The sequence below is a fragment of the Muscardinus avellanarius genome, assembly GCF_963383645.1.
Source record: "Muscardinus avellanarius genome assembly, chromosome: 5".
Lineage (NCBI taxonomy): Eukaryota > Metazoa > Chordata > Mammalia > Rodentia > Gliridae > Muscardinus > Muscardinus avellanarius.
The window spans coordinates 5,744,137-5,763,260 of NC_137790.1; the positions used below are offsets into that span (position 1 = coordinate 5,744,137).

At 50.1% G+C, this 19,124-nt stretch overlaps 1 protein-coding gene across 1 annotated transcript in view; it reads right to left on the reverse strand.

The window, feature by feature from the left end:
- The window catches only part of IGSF5 (immunoglobulin superfamily member 5), a gene marked incomplete at both ends in the record, with an annotated part of 33,804 nt that extends 16,158 nt beyond the window's left edge, over positions 1–17,646 (reverse strand). Inside the window, 5 exons of the mRNA XM_080696445.1 lie at positions 1,804–1,865; positions 4,074–4,128; positions 7,250–7,549; positions 12,597–12,914; positions 17,589–17,646. Of these exons, the coding sequence (XP_080552571.1) occupies positions 1,804–1,865; positions 4,074–4,128; positions 7,250–7,549; positions 12,597–12,914; positions 17,589–17,646 (793 nt within the window). The remainder of the gene's footprint in view (positions 1–1,803; positions 1,866–4,073; positions 4,129–7,249; positions 7,550–12,596; positions 12,915–17,588) is intronic.
- Positions 17,647–19,124: the final 1,478 nt, after the last annotated feature.

Sequence of the window (19,124 nt, forward strand, 5' to 3'; positions counted from 1 at the left end):
TTGTCCATACGCTCAGCCTGAGTGCATCCTTGTCCCATATGCTCAGCCCATAATCTCAGCCCGAGTGCATCCTTGTCCCATACGCTCAGCCCATAATCTCAGCCCGAGTGCATCCTTGTCCCATAATCTCAGCCCGAGTGCATCCTTGTCCCATACGCTCAGCCCATAATCTCAGCCCGAGTGCATCCTTGTCCCATAATCTCAGCCCGAGTGCAACCTTGTCCCATATGCTCAGCCCATAATCTCAGCCCGAGTGCATCCTTCTCCCATACGCTCAACCCGAGTGCAACCTTGTCCCATACGCTCAGCCCGAGTGCAACCTTGTCCCATACGCTCAGCCCATAATCTCAGCCCGAGTGCATCCTTGTCCCATACGCTCAGCCCATAATCTCAGCCCGAGTGCATCCTTCTCCCATACGCTCAGCCCATAATTTCAGCCCGAGTGCATCCTTCTCCCATACGCTCAGCCCATAATCTCAGCCTGAGTGCATCCTTGTCCCATATGCTCAGCCCGAGTGCATCCTTGTCCCATATGCTCAGCCCATAATCTCAGCCCGAGTACATCCTTGTCCCATACGCTCAGCCCATAATCTCAGCCCGAGTGCATCCTTGTCCCATAATCTCAGCCCGAGTGCATCCTTCTCCCATACGCTCAGCCCATAATCTCAGCCCGAGTGCATCCTTGTCCCATAATCTCAGCCCGAGTGCAACCTTGTCCCATACGCTCAGCCCATAATCTCAGCCCGAGTGCATCCTTCTCCCATACGCTCAGCCCGAGTGCAACCTTGTCCCATACGCTCAGCCCATAATCTCAGCCCGAGTGCATCCTTCTCCCATACGCTCAGCCCATAATCTCAGCCTGAGTGCATCCTTGTCCCATAATCTCAGCCCGAGTGCAACCTTGTCCCATACGCTCAGCCCATAATCTCAGCCCGAGTGCATCCTTCTCCCATACGCTCAGCCCGAGTGCATCCTTGCCCCATCTGTGTAGGAAAAGAAAGCAACATCTCCCAGGTGCTCCTGGAGAAGCCACGGTTTTCAAAGGGCGCCTGGAATTTCTTGCCACCAACTGCATCCCTACAGAATGTCTCCACAACCTTGTGCACAGCGTGCTTCTGCACTGAGAGGAGACACAGAACTCTGGACCAGTAAGGCGAATGCTAAGCACCCTGCCCTGCCCTGTGCGCTCTGGACAGGATCGCTCTAAGTGCTTTGGGCAGTTGAACCTACTTACTTCTCTTAGCTACTGCAGCCCTGTAAGGCTGGATCACTGTTATCTCTGTGACAAGAGGTTGAACAATTTGTCCAAAGTCACACATCTAATGAATGCGTGAGCTGGGATCAGCCTCAGGCTGCCTGGTGATGGAGCCTGTGTAGACAGTAAGATCTGACAAGGCTGGGCAGGAGGTAGGGACTGAGAGAACTGAGAGACATTTTAGGCCAGTAGCCCCAAGTCCTAACCTCCAGGAGATGTAATTGAAGAACTGTTTTATTGTTTTGTTTTGTTTTATGGTACTGGGGTTTGAACCCAGGGGCATTCTACCTCTGAGCAACATCCCCAGCCCTATTTTTTATTTTTTATTTTGACATAGGGTCTCACTAAGTTGCATAGGGCCTCACTAAGTAGCTGAGGCTGTTCGTGAACCATGATCCTCCTGTCTCAGCCTCCCGAATGCTGGGATTACAGCGTGCACCGCCATGCCCAACTGAGGAACTGTTTTGAGGATTGCAAACCCCAGGCTCCAAGAAGATTAATTAAGTCAGAGCCCTTTGGGAGGGGCCTGAGCCCCTACACCCACCCACATCCAGGCTCCTCTATGACTGACAGGCAGCCAGAAGTGAGAACCCTGCGCCCGTCCCGCCCCCTTGGCAGGTGAGGAGAGCGAGCCCACTATCAGTGGCACACCAGGGTCACACTGTCAGGTTTAAAGCAAAAGCCCAGGACTGCTGCACCTAGGGCCCTTCTCTGCCCCCAAGTGCCACTTCCAGGAAGATGCAGCATCCCCAGGAGCCACTGCCTCCTACAAGGCGCCCGTGTGGCCTGGTGATAGGATTCACCTTCTTCATTTCACAACCTATACGTAAATAAGCCCACAAAAAAAAAAACAACCCAGACGGACATAAGTGGCATTGTCATGCATGTGTGCCCCTGTCCCACTGAACTACATTATGATGTAAGACTACAATGAACGATAAAAGTATCTGTTTAAAAAAAAAAAGGCCAAGGCCGGGCATGGTGGCGCACACTTGTAATCCCAGTACTTGGGAGGCTGAGACAGGAGGATCACAGGTTTGCAGCCAGCCTCAGCTACTTAGTGAGGCCCTCTGCAACTTAGTAAGACTCTGTTCCAAAACAAAGAATAAAAAAAAAAAAATTGAGCTGGGACTGTAGCTCAAAGGTAGAATTTGCCTGGGTTCAATCTCCATTGCAAAAAAATAAAGGACAGGGAAGACAAGGCCTCTCAGTTTGTAACTTTGTGGATGTCTGCAGTATTCTAGGGTCGTATGACTTCTCTAACTGAGAAAATGAATGCTTTAAAACAGCTCAGGCCAGGCGTGGTGGCACACGCCTGTAATCCCAGTACTTGGGAGGCTAAAACAGGAGGATCACAGGTTTGAGGACATCCTCAGCAAGTAGTAAGACTCTCATCAACCTCATGAGACCCTATTTCAAAATAAAAATAAACAGGGCTGGGTTTGTAGCTCAGAGGTAGAATGCCCCTTGGCTCAGTCCCCGGTGGAAGAAAGGAAAAAAGGAAGATTTGTTGGGTTCTGGTATATGCAGCAATAACAATTCCACCCAACCTCCGTCTTGGCTGACGATGTTTCCCTAAGCTGCCCTTGTCATTCTTCTCAATGACTTACTGGATCGATCATTCCAGAAATGAAAGCAAATTCCCTACACTATTAGAAAATGGATGGTGGGACTGCGGTTTACTGGGCCCCTGTAGATGCCAAAGAGTCAGAGCCTGGTCACCTCTCAGCCCCCAGGAACCCAGCTGTGCCGCAAGGCCTCAGGCCGCAATGAGGTCTTCAGCTAGTAAAATTTGCATGAAACACAGACCACGCAGCCAGTGCCAGCTGCTCCCGAGCTTGGTGAATAATTTAGGCTCCAATTACCCTTGGCAAATGAGTCCAATAAAGTAAGACTCGTCGCAGGCCGCCCGCAGCGCCTCCAGCCCAGCCCGCCTGCCTCAGCCCTAGTCAGGGCACTCGGCCTGGTCGGGGAAGAATCCCACTGAGTTAACGTGATGGGAAATTAAAAGGCCCTTCCTTTGCCCTTCCCATGCAGGAGGGAAAATGTGCAGGCAAGCTGATCTCTGAAATCCATTTCTACAGGGGTTCATGGATCAAGCCAAGGCTTTCTGCTGCAGTATTATCTTATTAAAATGTGTGCTTTAAACAGTCAATTTTATTCTCTTTGTTGCTAATGCATGTTCCCACCTTCCCCCTTTCGAAGCCTCAATCCGACTTTATCATATTAAGTAGCTTAAAGGCAGGCTGGGTTGGCTCCCTGAGAAGTGCTGAGTTCAGGCTGGGACAGGAAATTGCACAGTGAGTCTGGAATATCGTACTGGGCCAAGTGCTTATAAATTACGAGGGAAGAACCAGGCGTGGCAGTGCACACCTGTAATCCCAGTACTCAGGAGGCTGAGACAGGAGATCGCAGTAGTGAGACCAGCCACAGCAACTTAGCAAAACCCTGTTTCAAAAAACAAATACATAAAATGGAAAGAGCTGAGTGTGGGGCTTAGAGGTAGAATGCCTCTGGGTTCAATTCCTAGTACCAAAAGAGATAGATAGATAGAGAGAGAGTGAAATTAACAGGGAAATGTCAGAGACAGCACAGACAGCGTGCAGGGGCTCCTGCGGGCCAACCTGGACCAAGTTGAACATCCATAGGAACGGACTGTGGCAGACGGAACAGAAACAAGTCCATACCAAGACAGGAAGGAGCAAGAGGAGAAAGGAAGAGTCTCTTTTTTACAACTACTAGATACAGAAAGAGCGTTTACAACCAGCACAGAAATAACAGCTGCAGTCAGTAACTTGGTGATGAACATGAGCGTTACCGTGTGAAAGACGACAGGAGCAGGACATCCCACAGTGCCACAGACTCCATGCCAACTGAACGGGCAAAGCCGGACCTTTACGATGGGGCAATTCCGAGGCTGCTGCCCCACCCTGATGCCACACTCATCGCCAGCGATAGCAATACCGTCATCGTGTGTCTGCATGATGATGTCACCTACGTTTCCTCAAAAGCCAGAACCGGTCTAAGAGTAGTGGAGCAGCTGCCCCTCGGCCACTTCAGGCCCAGGCCGGGAGGTGCCCATGAAAACAAGCGGGAGAGTGACAGCTGCCCCCCGTGAGCGGTTCTACTGCTCTTCAATATCCCAGAACGAAGGGCTCTAGAACCAGGATACAGGGAAAGGAGGAGGATCCTTGTACTTGACTAAAAGCAAAGCTCCTTGGAACTTGGTGAAATAAAAGCTGTAAGTTATTTCTCTTAGAGGTTAGCTTTGATTCTACAGAACCACTTTTCTCTTCCCACAGATTTGGGGCCTATTTTGATAGGGGAGAGATTACAGAGGCTTCCACAAGTGGGTAGGGCCAGGCCCCTCTGCTTTTGTTTGGCCTAGACTTACAGAACATTTCAATTAGCTGCTAGCAGCCTTCAAAGGCCAAGGAAGTTCACATAAAATTCAAGATTTTCACTTTCTTATGAAATGCTGGGGGACCTGGCAGTGCTGTGCTCACATTCCCCCAGCAACTACCAGCTAAAACTGGAGCGACCTCCTCTGGGGAAAAGGGCATGTGTACTCTGGTCCCATGCCAGCCTGCCACTCTATCTTCTAGCTGACTCTTGTATTCACTCACTGTTCATTTCTTTTGTCTGCCTGGTCTCTGGGACATGTGAGTTGGAGACAAGAGGGTCCACCATCAGAGAAGCAAGCGTGTGCTGCACTGGAGATTGATCCATGTGTATGAATGGGGTGATTACAAAAGGTTAGGCTCGCCGGGTGTGGTGGCGCACGCTTGTAATCCCCGTGCTTGGGAGGCGGAGACAGGAGGATCGCGCAGGTTTGAAGCCAGCCGTGCTGGCGTAAGAGACCCTGTTTCCAAATAAAAAAATATAAAAATAGGTCTCGGAGTGTAGCCCGGAGGTAGAAGGGCTTCCAGGAACCCCAGCACGACAAACACAGACACACCAAACACACACACACACACACACACACACACACACACACACACACACAAAAGGTTAGGCTCAGAACAGCTTTGTAAGGTTCCCAGGGCCTCCATCCATGTGAGCAGAACCGTGCCCCCCAGAAATGCTCATATGTTGAAGTCCTCACCTCAATACCTCAAAGTGTGACCTTATTCAGAAATTGAAGGATCACAGATACAAGATAAGGTCATTCTGGAGTAGGGTAGCCCCCGAATCTAATATGACTGTTGTCTTGATTTAAGAAGACAAATTTGCACATAAAACACAAAGAGATCACCATGTGAAGATGAAAACAGGCTGGGCGATGTGTCTACAAGCCGAGAAATGTCAAAGTTCCCTAGCAGCCACCAGGGGCAAGAAGGTGATGGAACAAGTTCTCCATCACCGCCCCAGGGAGAACAGACCCTGCTGACACCAGGACCCGAGGCCTGTGCCCCCAGCATGTGACACTTTGTTAAAGCAGCTCAGGAAACTCATACACCCTTCAAGTGGCTGCTCACACAGTGGACGGCTGGGCAGATCCTGGAGAAGGACTGTCAGGGCTGCCCCCGCCTTCTTTAGCATGGGAAAATTTCAGACAACACTGTCCCCATCCCCTCCCTCACCATAACAGCCCACTCCTTGGTCTGCTCTGCAGAGTCAAAAATGACTCTAGTTCCTAATTTGAGAAGTGCTTGGGACAGCACTAGGTGCTTCATAAGCACTTTATTAATGTTATTATCATTTTACTTTGTCCATAGCTGTGTTCTGAACTTTAAAAGACCTCAAGTAATGGTATTTCCATGATGGAACACCGCCATTGGGCCAGAGAAAAGCTCTTCTTAGCTCCCAGGACCTGCTCTGCCCCCTTCAGCTCTGTGACCTCAACTAAAGAATAACATTTCCCCAGGCCTTCCTTCCTCTTTTGTAAAACAAAGGAGTCAAAGGAGATCTCCAGACCTGAGCACCTCATCACCCCACCACCCCTGCATCCCCTGTACTACCACATCCACTCAAAGCTCCCAGGCTTGCGAGGCCCTTTGAGGTACAAGGTTAGAGTGACTGATGTGTCAAGGGACCCACAGAAGATACTCCTGGAGGATCTAGGCTTTAAAGTAGTATCACTTAGTTCAGTTAAAAAGTAGATGAGGCCCGGCGTGGTGGCTCACGCTTTAATCCCAGCACTTGGGAGGCTGAAACAGAAGGATTGTGGTTCGTAGACAGCCTCAGCTACTTAGTGAGGCTCTTTGCAACTCAGTGAGACCCTGTTTCAAAAATAAAGAATAAAAACTAGGGCTGGGGGTATGGCTCAGGGGTAGAATGCCCCTGGGTTCCATCCTCAGTACTGCAAAAACAAAAACAAAAAAAAGGAGATGGAAATTTGGCACTTCCAAATATGCTATGGATTTGTTGGTTAAAAAAAAATGTAAACTCCCAGTACTTGGGAGGCTGAGACAGGAGGATCACAGGTATGAGAGCAGCCTCAACAACTTAGCAAAACTCAGCAACCTAGGTGGGGAAATGCCTGTTTCCAAAAAAATAAAAATAAAAATAAAAATAGCTGCACATGTAGCTCAGAGGTAGAACACTACTGAGCTCAATCCCCAGTATGACAAAAAATGAATAAATAAAACCTCACAATTCTACTAAGATTGGGAGAAACCCCAGAGGACTGGAGCACCTTCCCACTCGTATGGGCACAGGGGACCAACTGGAACTGTGGTAGGTGAGAGCTGGAGAAGCATGCAGTTCAAGGTTTTGTCTCTGAACCCCATGCTCTGTTATGATAATCAATGGGCAAGACTCTTCAAGGGTTTTTATACTTGGGAAAAAGAAGAAACTCAGATGGGATTTTAAAAGTGGACGAGGTCACGGGATCACTGAGCCGACAGCACCCAGTCAGGCCTTCACCACCATCACCACCTGAAATCAAGGTCCTCGGAGGGTTTTTCTCGGGCATCCTTGAGGAGGCAGCACCAAGAGGAAGCACGGGCTGGAGCGGCCAGCCCTCCTGACAGAGGCGGGGCCTGCACTCACCAGGCAGAGACTGGACCGCGGTCAGGTTGATGGCCACGGACATTCGGGCCTGCGCGCTCTTCAGGTCGGCCACGCAGGTCAGCGTCCCATTGCCCTGCGGCGTGATAGCCAGGATGCTCGCCGCTCTCGGAGGGTCGCCGGGCTCCAGAAAGGAGGTGTAGCTCGACTGGCTTACGGCGACGTCCACCTCCCAGGAGAGCTCCGGGGGCGGGTCCCAACCCAGAGCTTGACAAGTGATATTGCAAGGTTGGTCCTCGGTGACTATGAGACTGTCTCCGAGGATGTGCAGCGTCCCCATGACTGAGGGAGAAGAGAGAGAAGGCTCTGGAGTCTTGGCGCTGCCCTGCAACCCTGGATCCTCGTTTGCTTTTTTATTTTCGATTTTTGTTTCAAATCATATCTCATGAGACTTTCTTCACACACCCCGACAGGCTGTGTCTGTCCTAGGAAGCCCGGACTCAGGTGTTACTTGGATCTGTTTTTTTGGTGGGGGTTTTACATGCCAGGTTCTCGGAAGAACGTGAAGTCGATCACAAGAAAATATAGAATTGCAGAGAACTGGGGGAAATAATTTTATGGGAAATACATGGCAGATGTAAGACCCACTCGGGGCAGCAGAACAACTAAAGCGGCTGTTCTGGAGGCAAAAGCAAAAAGAAAAAGAACTTTCATATTCTCTTCGCTATAAGAAAAATGCACTGCGGAGTCCTGCGTGAAGCAAGTCTCTCTCAAGAGTTGCAGTCAGTGACATTTATTCTGTATATTTTTGGGGGTGGTCACAAATGTTGAGACATTCCTTTCTTGGATAGTGCGAAAATAGTTGGACACTGAAAATATGTTTCTAGTACACATTAAATCAAAATCAAATCAAAAATAACTAACCCGGATCGGTTATCACAGGTGAATAGTCTCATATTTTTACTCAGAGTTCATTTGCCCATGCCAGAGTTCACACTGTAAATAACCCACATGAAGACCTTGATTATTTTTTGCTAATATTGCTAAGATAACCTGAGGATTGGCTCCAGCAAAGACACAGCCTTAGTGAAATATATATGCATTGAAATGATCAAATTAAAACAGGCTAAAACTCCTGTGTGCAGCACAGACTGGAAAGAACACTGGATTAGAAATCAAAGTCCGCTGTCACTTAGGCTCGGCTGCAAAAGTGCCATCATCTTGAACAAGAACTGGAATTTGGGGGCTCTGGAATTTGGGGGCTCTCTGATTTCCACCAGTCACTGAGATATTTTGACCAGATCAGTGGTTCTCGAACATTTTGGTATCAGTATCACTTACATTTTTTGACCATTACTGAAAACTCCCAAGACCTTTCAATTGTGTGAGTTATATCTATCAATATTTACCATGTTTGAAATTCAAATTAATTATGTTTTAAAATAATTATTTAGGGAGTTTTCCTAATATATATGATGTGCATTCACAAACATATCAAAGTCAGTCACTAAGACAAACATAAGAAGCAGGGAGGGGAGGGAATGGGGGGGACTGGGGAAGGGCTAAATGAGTGACGTGTGCATGTGTGCCTCCACCATCTTGTACCCCATTAAGATGTATGACTACAGTGCACCAATAAAAATAATATTTATTTAGTAATAATTCATTTCATGTTAGTAGAAATGAACATATTTTTATTTACAATAATTATATTTTTACCCAGAATAATTGAGTAAGAGTGTCTTAGTACCTGTCTCAATTTTCATACGTACTTCATTCAATCTACTGCAATATATTTCTTTGTTTTCAGGGTGGAAGTAAAAATCTGACTTTGCACATAAATGTGGCTAGAACAGTGCAGAGTATTTAGGAGTCTTTTTAGATCACCGTGGCTATTCTTGGATACTAGACTAAAACTCCACAAGTTTAAGTGGTTTCTTAAAGTTTGCCTGCACCGTAGAATCTGAAACCGTGTCAGGAACTTTCCTTCTCTCTTACATTAAAATCCAATGCTCTGTCTGGAACTCTGGGTCTCTGATGCTTACACAGCACTTCATCATTAAACACTGCATTTGGAAACGCTGGTGCGCTGAGTTTGTGGACGTCCCAGCATGCACTGGAAAGCTCCTGTGCCCTCGTGGGAAAGAGCGCAGAAAGGGCGGCAGCATCTTAGCATCATGGGGACAGCAGTGCCTCCGCAGGCCACCTGGGGAGGATCTGAGGGTCCACACGTCCAGGAGACCCAGGCCACCCGAGCCAGATCAGCTGTGCCAGGCCTTTTCACTCTAAAATGTCACAGCTCCAACTATCCATTCCTGAGTATTCTCTTGGGATGAGTAAGTTGCCTCTGCTAATTCAAGGCCACTGTAAATGGGACAATGAGTGGGGTAAGGATTCGTCCCTTAAGTCTAAAGGGTTTTGTGGGTATCCTTTTGTTTAATCATTGTTTTGTTTTGTGTTATGGGGAGATAAGGAGTCAAACACTGGGAGGGATGGTCTGGCCTCAGACGGTAACAGAAGACCGTGAGCCCCGGTCCATGTGGTCCTTGAAACACAAGAGGTCTAGAGTTGGGTATGTTAGTAGACTGGTTCATAAATGGACCGATGCAGCCATCTGAAGTATTTTCTTTTTCTGACTGCAACTGGGATTCAACTTTTCCCTGTCGGATCTCAGGAAGGTTATCTAACAGTGTTTGTCTATCTAAGAGGCAAACATCTGATACCAAAGTGTGCCTAGCATGTTCACATGGACTTTGCATGACTCAAACGGAACTCCATCGTGTGTGCTCCGTTTCTGAGCTTCTTTTCTCCTGCGGAGACCTTGCTGCTCAGAGAGCATTAGTTCCTCCAACGACAAAGTGCCATTCAGGTCAATGGAACCAGCGTTAAATGACTGAGTTCAGACCCAACTGCATGACCTTGGGAAGGCTTTGACCTCCCCAGACACTTACTATTCCTCCCCAGACACTTACTATTCCATCTGTATTAAAACCAAAAACTACAGTAATTACTGACACATAATAATGTATGTTAGAGGTATTCAGACAAATTTGTAGACTTATAGCTTTGGGGGGAAGATGCTAAAAACCCATTTGGATTTGTGAATTTGATACCCATGAGTATAGCAATAATTAGCCATGGCTTTAGTCCTTGTTTTTCCAGTGTAGGAGTGTCCTGCGCTCTCGACTCCCCTTCTGCCTGCCAACCATAGACTTTCAAAGTGCATCTCAAATGGCACCATCTCCACAGGACTGTCTGTGAAGGAGTGGCAGATCCCGTTGCCACCGTCCATGTTGGAACCTGGGCCCATCCGCCTTGCTCTGGCCGGCATCTCTGTTGCCCCCTTTCTGGGGCTACCTGCAGTAGCTACTATTCTTGTTAGGTTCTTGAGGACAGGAATTTAGTTTTCTACTCATCTTTGTGTCCCACATAACGCCCAGCACAATGGTACGCTCTTGCTGGGAATATAATAAATAGTAGCGAATAGTCATATGGTAATTGCCAGGTGCCAGGCGCTGCACTGGAGGCTTTACACAGACCTGCTTATTTGATGCTCCATGATGAAGGAACTAGAGGAAAGCCGTTTAGCTCTGTGTCCAAGGTCATGCATGGTGAAGGTTCGTAGGCAGTAAGATAGAACAGGGACTCGCGCAGCTCAGCCCGAGTCTGTACTACTAACAACTAGACCACGCTGGGCGCAGCTCTGTTTCTCACTCGACTAAGGGGATAGGACTTGGGAGTTTTCAAACCTTGCTCCGTTGTTTTGCACCTGGTCCTCACAACAAACCCGTGAGGCAGACAGAAAAGCTTTGTCCTCATTTAAAGATGAGAGATGGAGCCGTCTCAGGGACCTCTCTGGTAGATGCCTGGTCAAGACCAGAGTCCGAGCCTTTGATTCATTTTCCCTTGTTCTTTCCCTTACAGCATGCATTATTCCCATGCAAATCAAGCCAAGGGTCCTAGGCAGACTCAAATGATCATGTGTTTAGAAAATATCATGAACCCACACAAAATTAAAGACATGCCGAAAGAAAGACCCACTAATTTAGCTAAATTTCTAAAAACCCATTTTTAAAAATGTAAATAGACATAGATTGACTTGCCTCTACACCAAACCTTATCAAATTTGATTCGACAACGACATGAATGCAGACAGAATTGGGGGGGGGGGGGTTCCTCTGGGGCAAATAAATGGATGTTAGATATAAGTGCAAAGACATGGTGTGGTCTCTTATAAGACCTGCTATTATAGAAATCCTAAACTCTACTAATTCTAATGCCTCTATAAACAGCATATGAATGCACTGAAAACTCTACAAAGTCATTATTTTTTATAAGAATATTCTAGAATCTTCAAAAAGCATCCTTTTACTCTTTTTTAACCATATAGCATGACTGTAAGTACCTCAGAATCACCTTTTGGAATGAAAAATAAGTTAGCCATTACTCTAGATTTACCCCTTTTTTCCCCCAAAGTCTTTGTGTATTAGGTGAGAACGCAGCTTTGACTCTGATAACCACCAACTGTGAGGGCAGAATAGAGGAAAGGAGAGACTGGGGAAATTCAGCTAGCCAGAGAGAAAAGTTAAAGCATACTATAAAGTTCATAAATAACGTACGCAAAAAATATATGCTGATGGAGCCCGGAGCAGTGGCGCACACCAGTAAGCCCAGTACTTGGGAGGCTGAGATAAGAGCATGGCAGGCTGCAGGCCAGTGTGCAAAAACTTAATGAGACCTTGTTTCAAAATAAACACTAAGAAGATCTAGGGGTATAGCTCAGAGGTAGAATGCCCCTGGATTCCATATCCAACACCACACACAGCAGAAAATAACAAAACAAGAACAAAAACAACAACAGTGATAATAATAGTGACATATATAAAAGCCTAGAGAAAAAGCAGTGATTGTCAGCTGCCCCAATCAGGAAAAAGTGACCACAACTGACCCAAAAGAACTCTCGGCTCTATGTCTAGAAAGGCGGTTGGAGAGTGAAATGGATCTAATGAGAAGATAAAACCAATCTCTAAGAGTCTAAAGAATGAAATAGAAAAAGAAAGATGAAAGGGAAAACGGGAAGGAAGAAGCAAGAAGGAGGAAAGAATGGGAATACATTAAAAATCAGAAACATAAACAAATGTCAACATCATGGATATTAGCTCCAAATAATCCTTAAAATATTGTAACCCGGAGACTAGAGCGTCTATGAAAGGAGGGAGGAAGGAGAGGAAGACAGGGAGGGAGGCGACGAAGGAACGTCGATTAGTCCAGAAGAGTCACAGCACGGCCGACCGCGGACACATGGCGGCGTCACGCGTGGCACGGACCTCGGGAGGCCCATCCAGCCCGCAACGTCCAACCCAGTGGACGCCAGCTCGTCCACACGCACCTTGCACGGACAGGAACGCAGAGCCATCCAGCTGGCTGTTCTGAAGGCTGCACCTGACCGGCCCCGAGTCGCTGGGCTGCGCGTCATGGATGATCATCTCGGACACGAAGTTGCCGTCCACCTCGTAGCTGGCGGAGGTGAAGCGGTCGTTGGTGATGATGGGCTCGGTGGGCGTCACGCTCAGCACCACCGTGCCCCGCAGCGCCCACATGATGAGCCTCCAGCCCGGGGACACTGTGCAGTTGAAGCGCGCCTCCGAGCCCTTCAGCACGGTCTCGTTCTTGGGCCCTTCTATGATTTGATAACTGGATCCAGAAGCTAGAAGACAAGCAATTATTCAAGGTAGCAAGTGAATTAATCTGCAAAAATCAACTGTGCCATCTAACTCTTCTGGATTTACCAGTTGGGATTCCCTGCTGTTCATCCAACAGAGAACTCCATGTCTTATTGGTCCTAACACCAGTCCCCACCCCCAAGAGACCAGGGGCTATCAGTGGACACAGACCATGCTCCCCTCCCCACCAGCTAAGTCAAACAGTACTAACACTTTCCCCAAAGTCCACTCCACTAGACCTTTGAAAACAGGGTCTTTGCAGAAGTACCTAGTTGAAGGATCTCAAGATGAAATCAACCTGGATTTAAGATGGGCCTTAAATCCAATCAGAAATGTTCCTTTAAGAGAAAGGCAGAGCTGGGTGTGATGGTGCACACCTGTAATCCCAGTACTTGGGAGGCTGAGACAGGAGAATCGCAGGTTACAGGCCAGCCTCAGCACTTTGGCAATGCCCTCTACAACTTAGCAAGACCTGTTTCAAACCAAAAAATAAAATAGGGCTGGGGGTGTAGTTCAGAGATAGAATGTCCCTGGTTTCAATCACCAGTACCACAAGGAGGGCAGGAAAAAATGGGAGGGAAAAGGAGAGAGAGAGGGAGGAAGGGAGGGAGAGCGAAGAGGAAGGAAGGAAGGGAGGGAGGGAGGGAGGGAGGGAGGGAGGGAGGAAGGAAGGAAGGGAGGAAGGAATTTGAGATACACATGCACGCAGAGAAGAACGCTGTGTGAAGACAGAGGCAGAGACCGGAGCAACGCATCCACAAGCCACCAAACGCCCATGAGCGCCGCAGTCGCGGAACGCTAAGGGGGGAGTGAACAGCTAGTCACTGACAACCTCCAGAAAAGACCACCCTGTCCACCAGCGATATTCCAGGATGTTCAGCTGGGACCCAAACCCAGGCCAGAAGACCCCCAACACCTGTGTCTCTTCAGCCACTGACACGAGAACCCAAGCATTCCTATGACCTCTTGGTGTCCTGTGATTCCCTGGGGGTCGACCAGTTGGCCTGCCTGTACACTGGGTATCCCTAAATACAGCTCCCCTCTCCTCCTGACCCCTGAGGTCAAGTGTAAAGCAGGTCCTAAGGGAGTCTCACTGAGCCCCACAGGCTGCAGGAACCCACAGCCACAGTGAGGACACACCCTGTCCATCAGCACTGCCCGTGAGTACCCAGGAGGCACCACGGGACCGGAGCTGCCTCCAGACGAGCTACCCATGCAGGGAACAGGACGAGGTGGGGAAGCTGGAGGGACAAAACCTAGGGAGGCCAGACGCACCAAAGATCCTGGGCTTGTGTAACGATGGCCACCAAGCTTTGCATGATATAAAAAATAGAGCAAGAGGCTATAAAAGAAACCAAACCTCTGACAGTCACAGGCGGCTGATTCTAAAGAAACCGATCAGTGGATCTTCTCCCTGACCTCAGGCCCAGAACCCCAGGGATCTCCAACTCAAAAAAACAAAAAACCTTGCCAGGCGTGGTGGGCACGCTTGTAATCCCCGCTCTTGGGAGGCGGAGACAGGAGGATCGCGCAGGTTTGAAGCCAGCCGCGCTGGCTTAAGAGACCCTGTTTCCAAATAAAAAAAAATTTAAAAAAATTTAAAAAAAAAAAATAATATATATATATATATATATAATAGGTCTGGGAGTGTAGCCCAGAGGTAGAAGGGCTTCCAGGAACCCCAGTACCACCAAAAAAAAAAAAAATTAAAAACCTAAGAAGATAAGTCAGAGGTGACTTTGCCCAGAAAGCTGCTCCAACTCAGTCCCCACCAGGAAGCCTGGATTTCATGTTAAACAGAAATAGAAAAGAAACAGACAGGCTTACATGCAAGGGGAGAAGGAAGATGAGCCCCGCTCGCTGCAGTGCCAGGAGGAAGCTCCCCACGCTAGATCAGGGGCAGGTGGACAATGCCCGTGGGGCTGGGGCTGGGCAGGGGTCCTGAGGAGCCCAGGCCGGGCAGCTCCAGCAGAATAAGCAAACCCATCTGAAACTACACTCATTCCACCGCCCGGCTCCGAGTGGTGAGCTCATTCCACTACAAAGTCGCTCTAAATCCCCTGCAAACAAACCCAACCTGCGCCTGAGGAGGCCAAGAATGCACGCTGGGGAGTGGGAGGGGAGTGCCGGTGGGAGCCCTGGGACTCGATTGGATCTTCAAGTTCAGCAGGAGAAGCCAAATTCCGCTGACCACATGACCACATGCCCACAGCCCTTGCTCGCTCCCTGGGGAGGCCGTCCCGGGGCCCCGCCTCGTGACTCAGGAGCTGCCTTTCTGGTAAAGTGAGCTCCCGGCATCCCTGTGCTCACTTATCACAGATGACATGCAAGACCCAAGTATGAGAAAATTGTAACTAAGACCTTCCATCAGTCACCTCCGCTCAGAGCCTCCCTCTCCCCCCTGCTCTTCCTGCTCCACAGAGGGCAAAGATTCAAGTTGGGGGCAGAACGTTGGGGGAGATCAAAGTCATCGGCTTCTCCTGGCCCCCGGGCCCTTGCACATGTACCAGCCAGCCTGGAATGCCACTCGTATTCCAATTCGTCCCTCAGCTTCTGGGCCAGGAGTCTCCTCCCCATGGAAGCCTTCCCAGATTCCCCTACTGAGGCTAGATTAGCCTATAACAGGCTCTCAAAGCAGTGATGCGTCTATGAGGCAATCATCACATGGTGTTTTATGTTGATTTTTGCCCCCAAGTAACACCGCTTCCCTCATCAGCTCCATGCTAACAAGACTACGCCTGGCTTTGCTCAGCCAGGGGCCACAAAGCGAGGGCTCCGTGAACCGTTCCAGGGTGAGCCAGCGAGGTGGCCGAGGTGTACACAGGCCGTGACAGGGAGGGCAAGGTGCAGAGGGAAGGGCCCTTGGGTGCACAGGAACGTGCTCCCGGCTCTTCATGTCGACCAGCCAATAGGACTCTTCCAGGAGACGCCCCCCCAAGATGCACCAAGGGGAATTCAGTGGCCACTACAGTCACAAGCGTGTGTTCCCTGCAGATTTGCACGCTGGGATGTGGCCCCTGATAAACTGTTCACCTGGCTGCATGAGAAAGTGCTCACAGGTCCTGGTCCAAACCCCTGCACCCCAGAAACCTATGAGCAACCTTGTCTATGTTACAAACTTGGAGAGGGACCCCATCTCTCTGAAGGCTCTAGAATTATTAGCTCATGATACTCCACCATCTTGAAAAGAAAAACCTCTAAGTCTCGAACCAGACCTTTCCTTCCCCCTTGCCTCAACTAGTACAGAAATCTCAGCTAGCTCCAACAGGAAAAGAAAATCTCAGTAAAACTAAATCCAGAGTTCATCGGGGTCCCCAGTCCTTCGGAAGGGATTTTTGTAACCGGGGCTAAAATGGGCCTGATGGTGCCGTCCTTAGAGTGCGTATTAAGAAGGTCGGGGCCCCGGGCGGGTCCCCATGCTCTGCCCAGCCCTGTACAGAGTGTAGCAAGGCCCCTGGCGAAGGCTTGGTTCTGTATGTTATAAGATGGCGTCTCCTCCGAGTACTGTCCCCCCAAATGCTCTCAGACATCACACACAAATACACCCACATCGCAACCCCGCACCCTTAGAGCACTTTGACACTTCCTGTTCTATTTCATTCCATTTTTTTCAATACTGTCATGGCCAGATTTTAAAAACACATTGTCTATGTCCAAACCAGAGAACATACGCCCAAAGTCCAGAGCAGGCACAACCTGTCTATGGGGTTAGGAGTTGGAGGAGCAGCCACCGTGGGGAGGAAGGCGAGGAGGAGGGACAGAGCTGCCTCGGGTGGCCTGTCTCAACAGGGACTGATGGTGAGCTTGGTTCGAGCTGTGCTCCATCCTCGAGTTGCTGTGGTAAAGGATGCAGAGGAGTCTGTTATCCAGTTTGAGAAACGGGGTCTGACAGGCCCCGGGAAGCAGTGGAGACAAACCAGAGCCCAGTGGCTCCCAGGACCCAGAGCCCACTGGCCCAGCCGGATCTCCTGAGGCCGGGACTCTGGAGCCACTCCACCCAGGAGTGTCTGCGATGGTGAGGACCTGGGAACTGGATCCCACCCAGAAACTGCGGGGCTTCCGGGAGGAGGCATTGCTGGGATGTGTCCAGACTACCTTAAAAGCCAGATAGAGCCGGGCGTGGTGGGCACGCTTGGAATCCCAGCATTTGGGAGGCTGAGACAGGAGGATCGCTGTTCATGGACAGCCTCAGCTACTCAGTGAGGCCCTCTGCAACTCAGTGGGACCCTGTTTCTAAATAAAGAATAAAAAAAATAGGCTGGGGGTGTAGCTCAAAGGTAGACTGTACCTGGGTTCCATTCCCAGCACAGAAAGAAAGAAAGAAAGAAAGAAAGAAAGAAAGAAAGAAAGAAAGAAAGAAAGAAAGAAAGACCAGCTACAAATCAAAGAGAAGCAGCAGCAGCAGAGACCCTTTAACAAGTGCGGAGACTCATGGGTTGTGGGTGGTACCCGAGACGCCCCCAGGCCACCCCGGCCCGGGTCAGGATGGGCTCCACTGCACCAACAGGCGCGTCTTGGGGTGGAGGAGAGGCAGCCAGCCGACTGGCCCCACCGAGGGTGCCCTCAGGGGGCGGGGTGCAGTGGGAAGACCCCAGCTGCAGCTTCCTGCCCCGCAGCGACTGCTCTGTGCAGGGCGCCCAAGCCCCAGCGACGCCTACCCGTGAGCCCAGCCAGGAGCACCAGCGAAGCCAGAACGCCCTTCCAGCCGCCGTCCATTGCGCATGTCCTCCTCACCCTGGAAGAGAAAGCGAGCAGGTGAGAGCCAGCCTCCAGGAACAGCCTCCACCCCGACGCCTGGGCCATCCTCAGTCCTGCAGCTCCGGTGGCCCAGGCTGGATGGGCGGCCTCACTGGAGCAGTGGCAGCCTCCCTGGGAACTTGGTAGGAAGACGCAGTGTGTGTGTGTGTGTGTGTGTGTGTGTGTGTGTGTGTGTGTGTGTGTGTTGCTGGGAATAAAACCCAGGGACATTCTACCTCCGAGCTACACCCCCTGCCCTATTTTTTATTCTTTATTCTTTGTTTTGAAACAGGGTCTCACTGAGTTGCAAAGGGCCTCACCAAAGCTGAGGCTGTCCGTGAACCATGATCCTCCATGTCAGCCTCCCGAATGCTGGGATTACAAGCACGCCACCACGCCCGGCTGGAAGACACGTTCCTGGTCGCACCCCCGACACAGTGCACCGGAAGCTCTGGGGGCAAGCCCAGCCACGTGTGCTCAGACGAGCCCCAGGACACAGGCGCAGCCAGAGCTGTGCATCGCTGAGGGAAGGCGCTGCCCTCCTGTAAAAGACGGGGCGCCAACAGCCCAGCGGCCGACCGGGGCGCAGAGCGCGGCTCCATGCTCTGAGAAAAACGTCCTGCCCATGAAGAGCCATGTCCTCACTAAGGGCAAGATGAGGAAATCGGCCACCTGGCCCGTGGGAAGAAGTCCAGTACAAGAAGGGAAAGCGGCACGGATGCCTCTCCCACCTTGTACCCTGTTAGGACGTATGACTACAATGCACCAATTAGAAAAAATAAAAGATTGCCACATGGAAGAAATTTAAAAGAAAAAGGAGGAGGAGGAAGAGGAGGGAGCGTGACTGTCATCTCAAGCAGGGGCAGAGAAGGGCTCCGGACATGAATGAGGACAGGTGACAGCCACACACACATCCACAAGATGAGATTTGGGGCAGAGGAAATTGTAGGTGCAAAGGCCCTGGGGTGGGTTTGCAGAACGGGCTCCATGGCAAAGTGAGGGGTGAGTGGGAAGGGGTGAGGCCGGAGTTGAGGGCACCAGGGCAGACAGAGAAAGGCCTGTCTGGCCACCTGGACGCCCTCTAGGATTCTGTGGTCCCCCTCCTGGCCCTTCTTTCCAATCCCTCTCTTCTTTAATAAACACCTGGCTCATTCTTCACCTTGCATTTCCTCCTGTTTCTTTTCCCTTCTCCCCGGCACCATCAGAACTGAACTGGGGAGCTTGCCTAAGTACCGAACGCTCACACCAGGAGCTGTGTGCGGAAGCAGAGCCTGTGCCGCAGGGGAGGGGTTCTTCCAGCACTCCCTTCCTACCCGCGAGGAACACGGGGATGCGGGGTGGTTCCCACGTCAGCTTAAGCATCCATGTAGATCCCACAGCCCTGCTGGGTATGGCCACCCTGGCCCCCCAAAACGTGAAGTGCCAGCCCCCATCAGAGACCCTGGGCTGGGATTCTG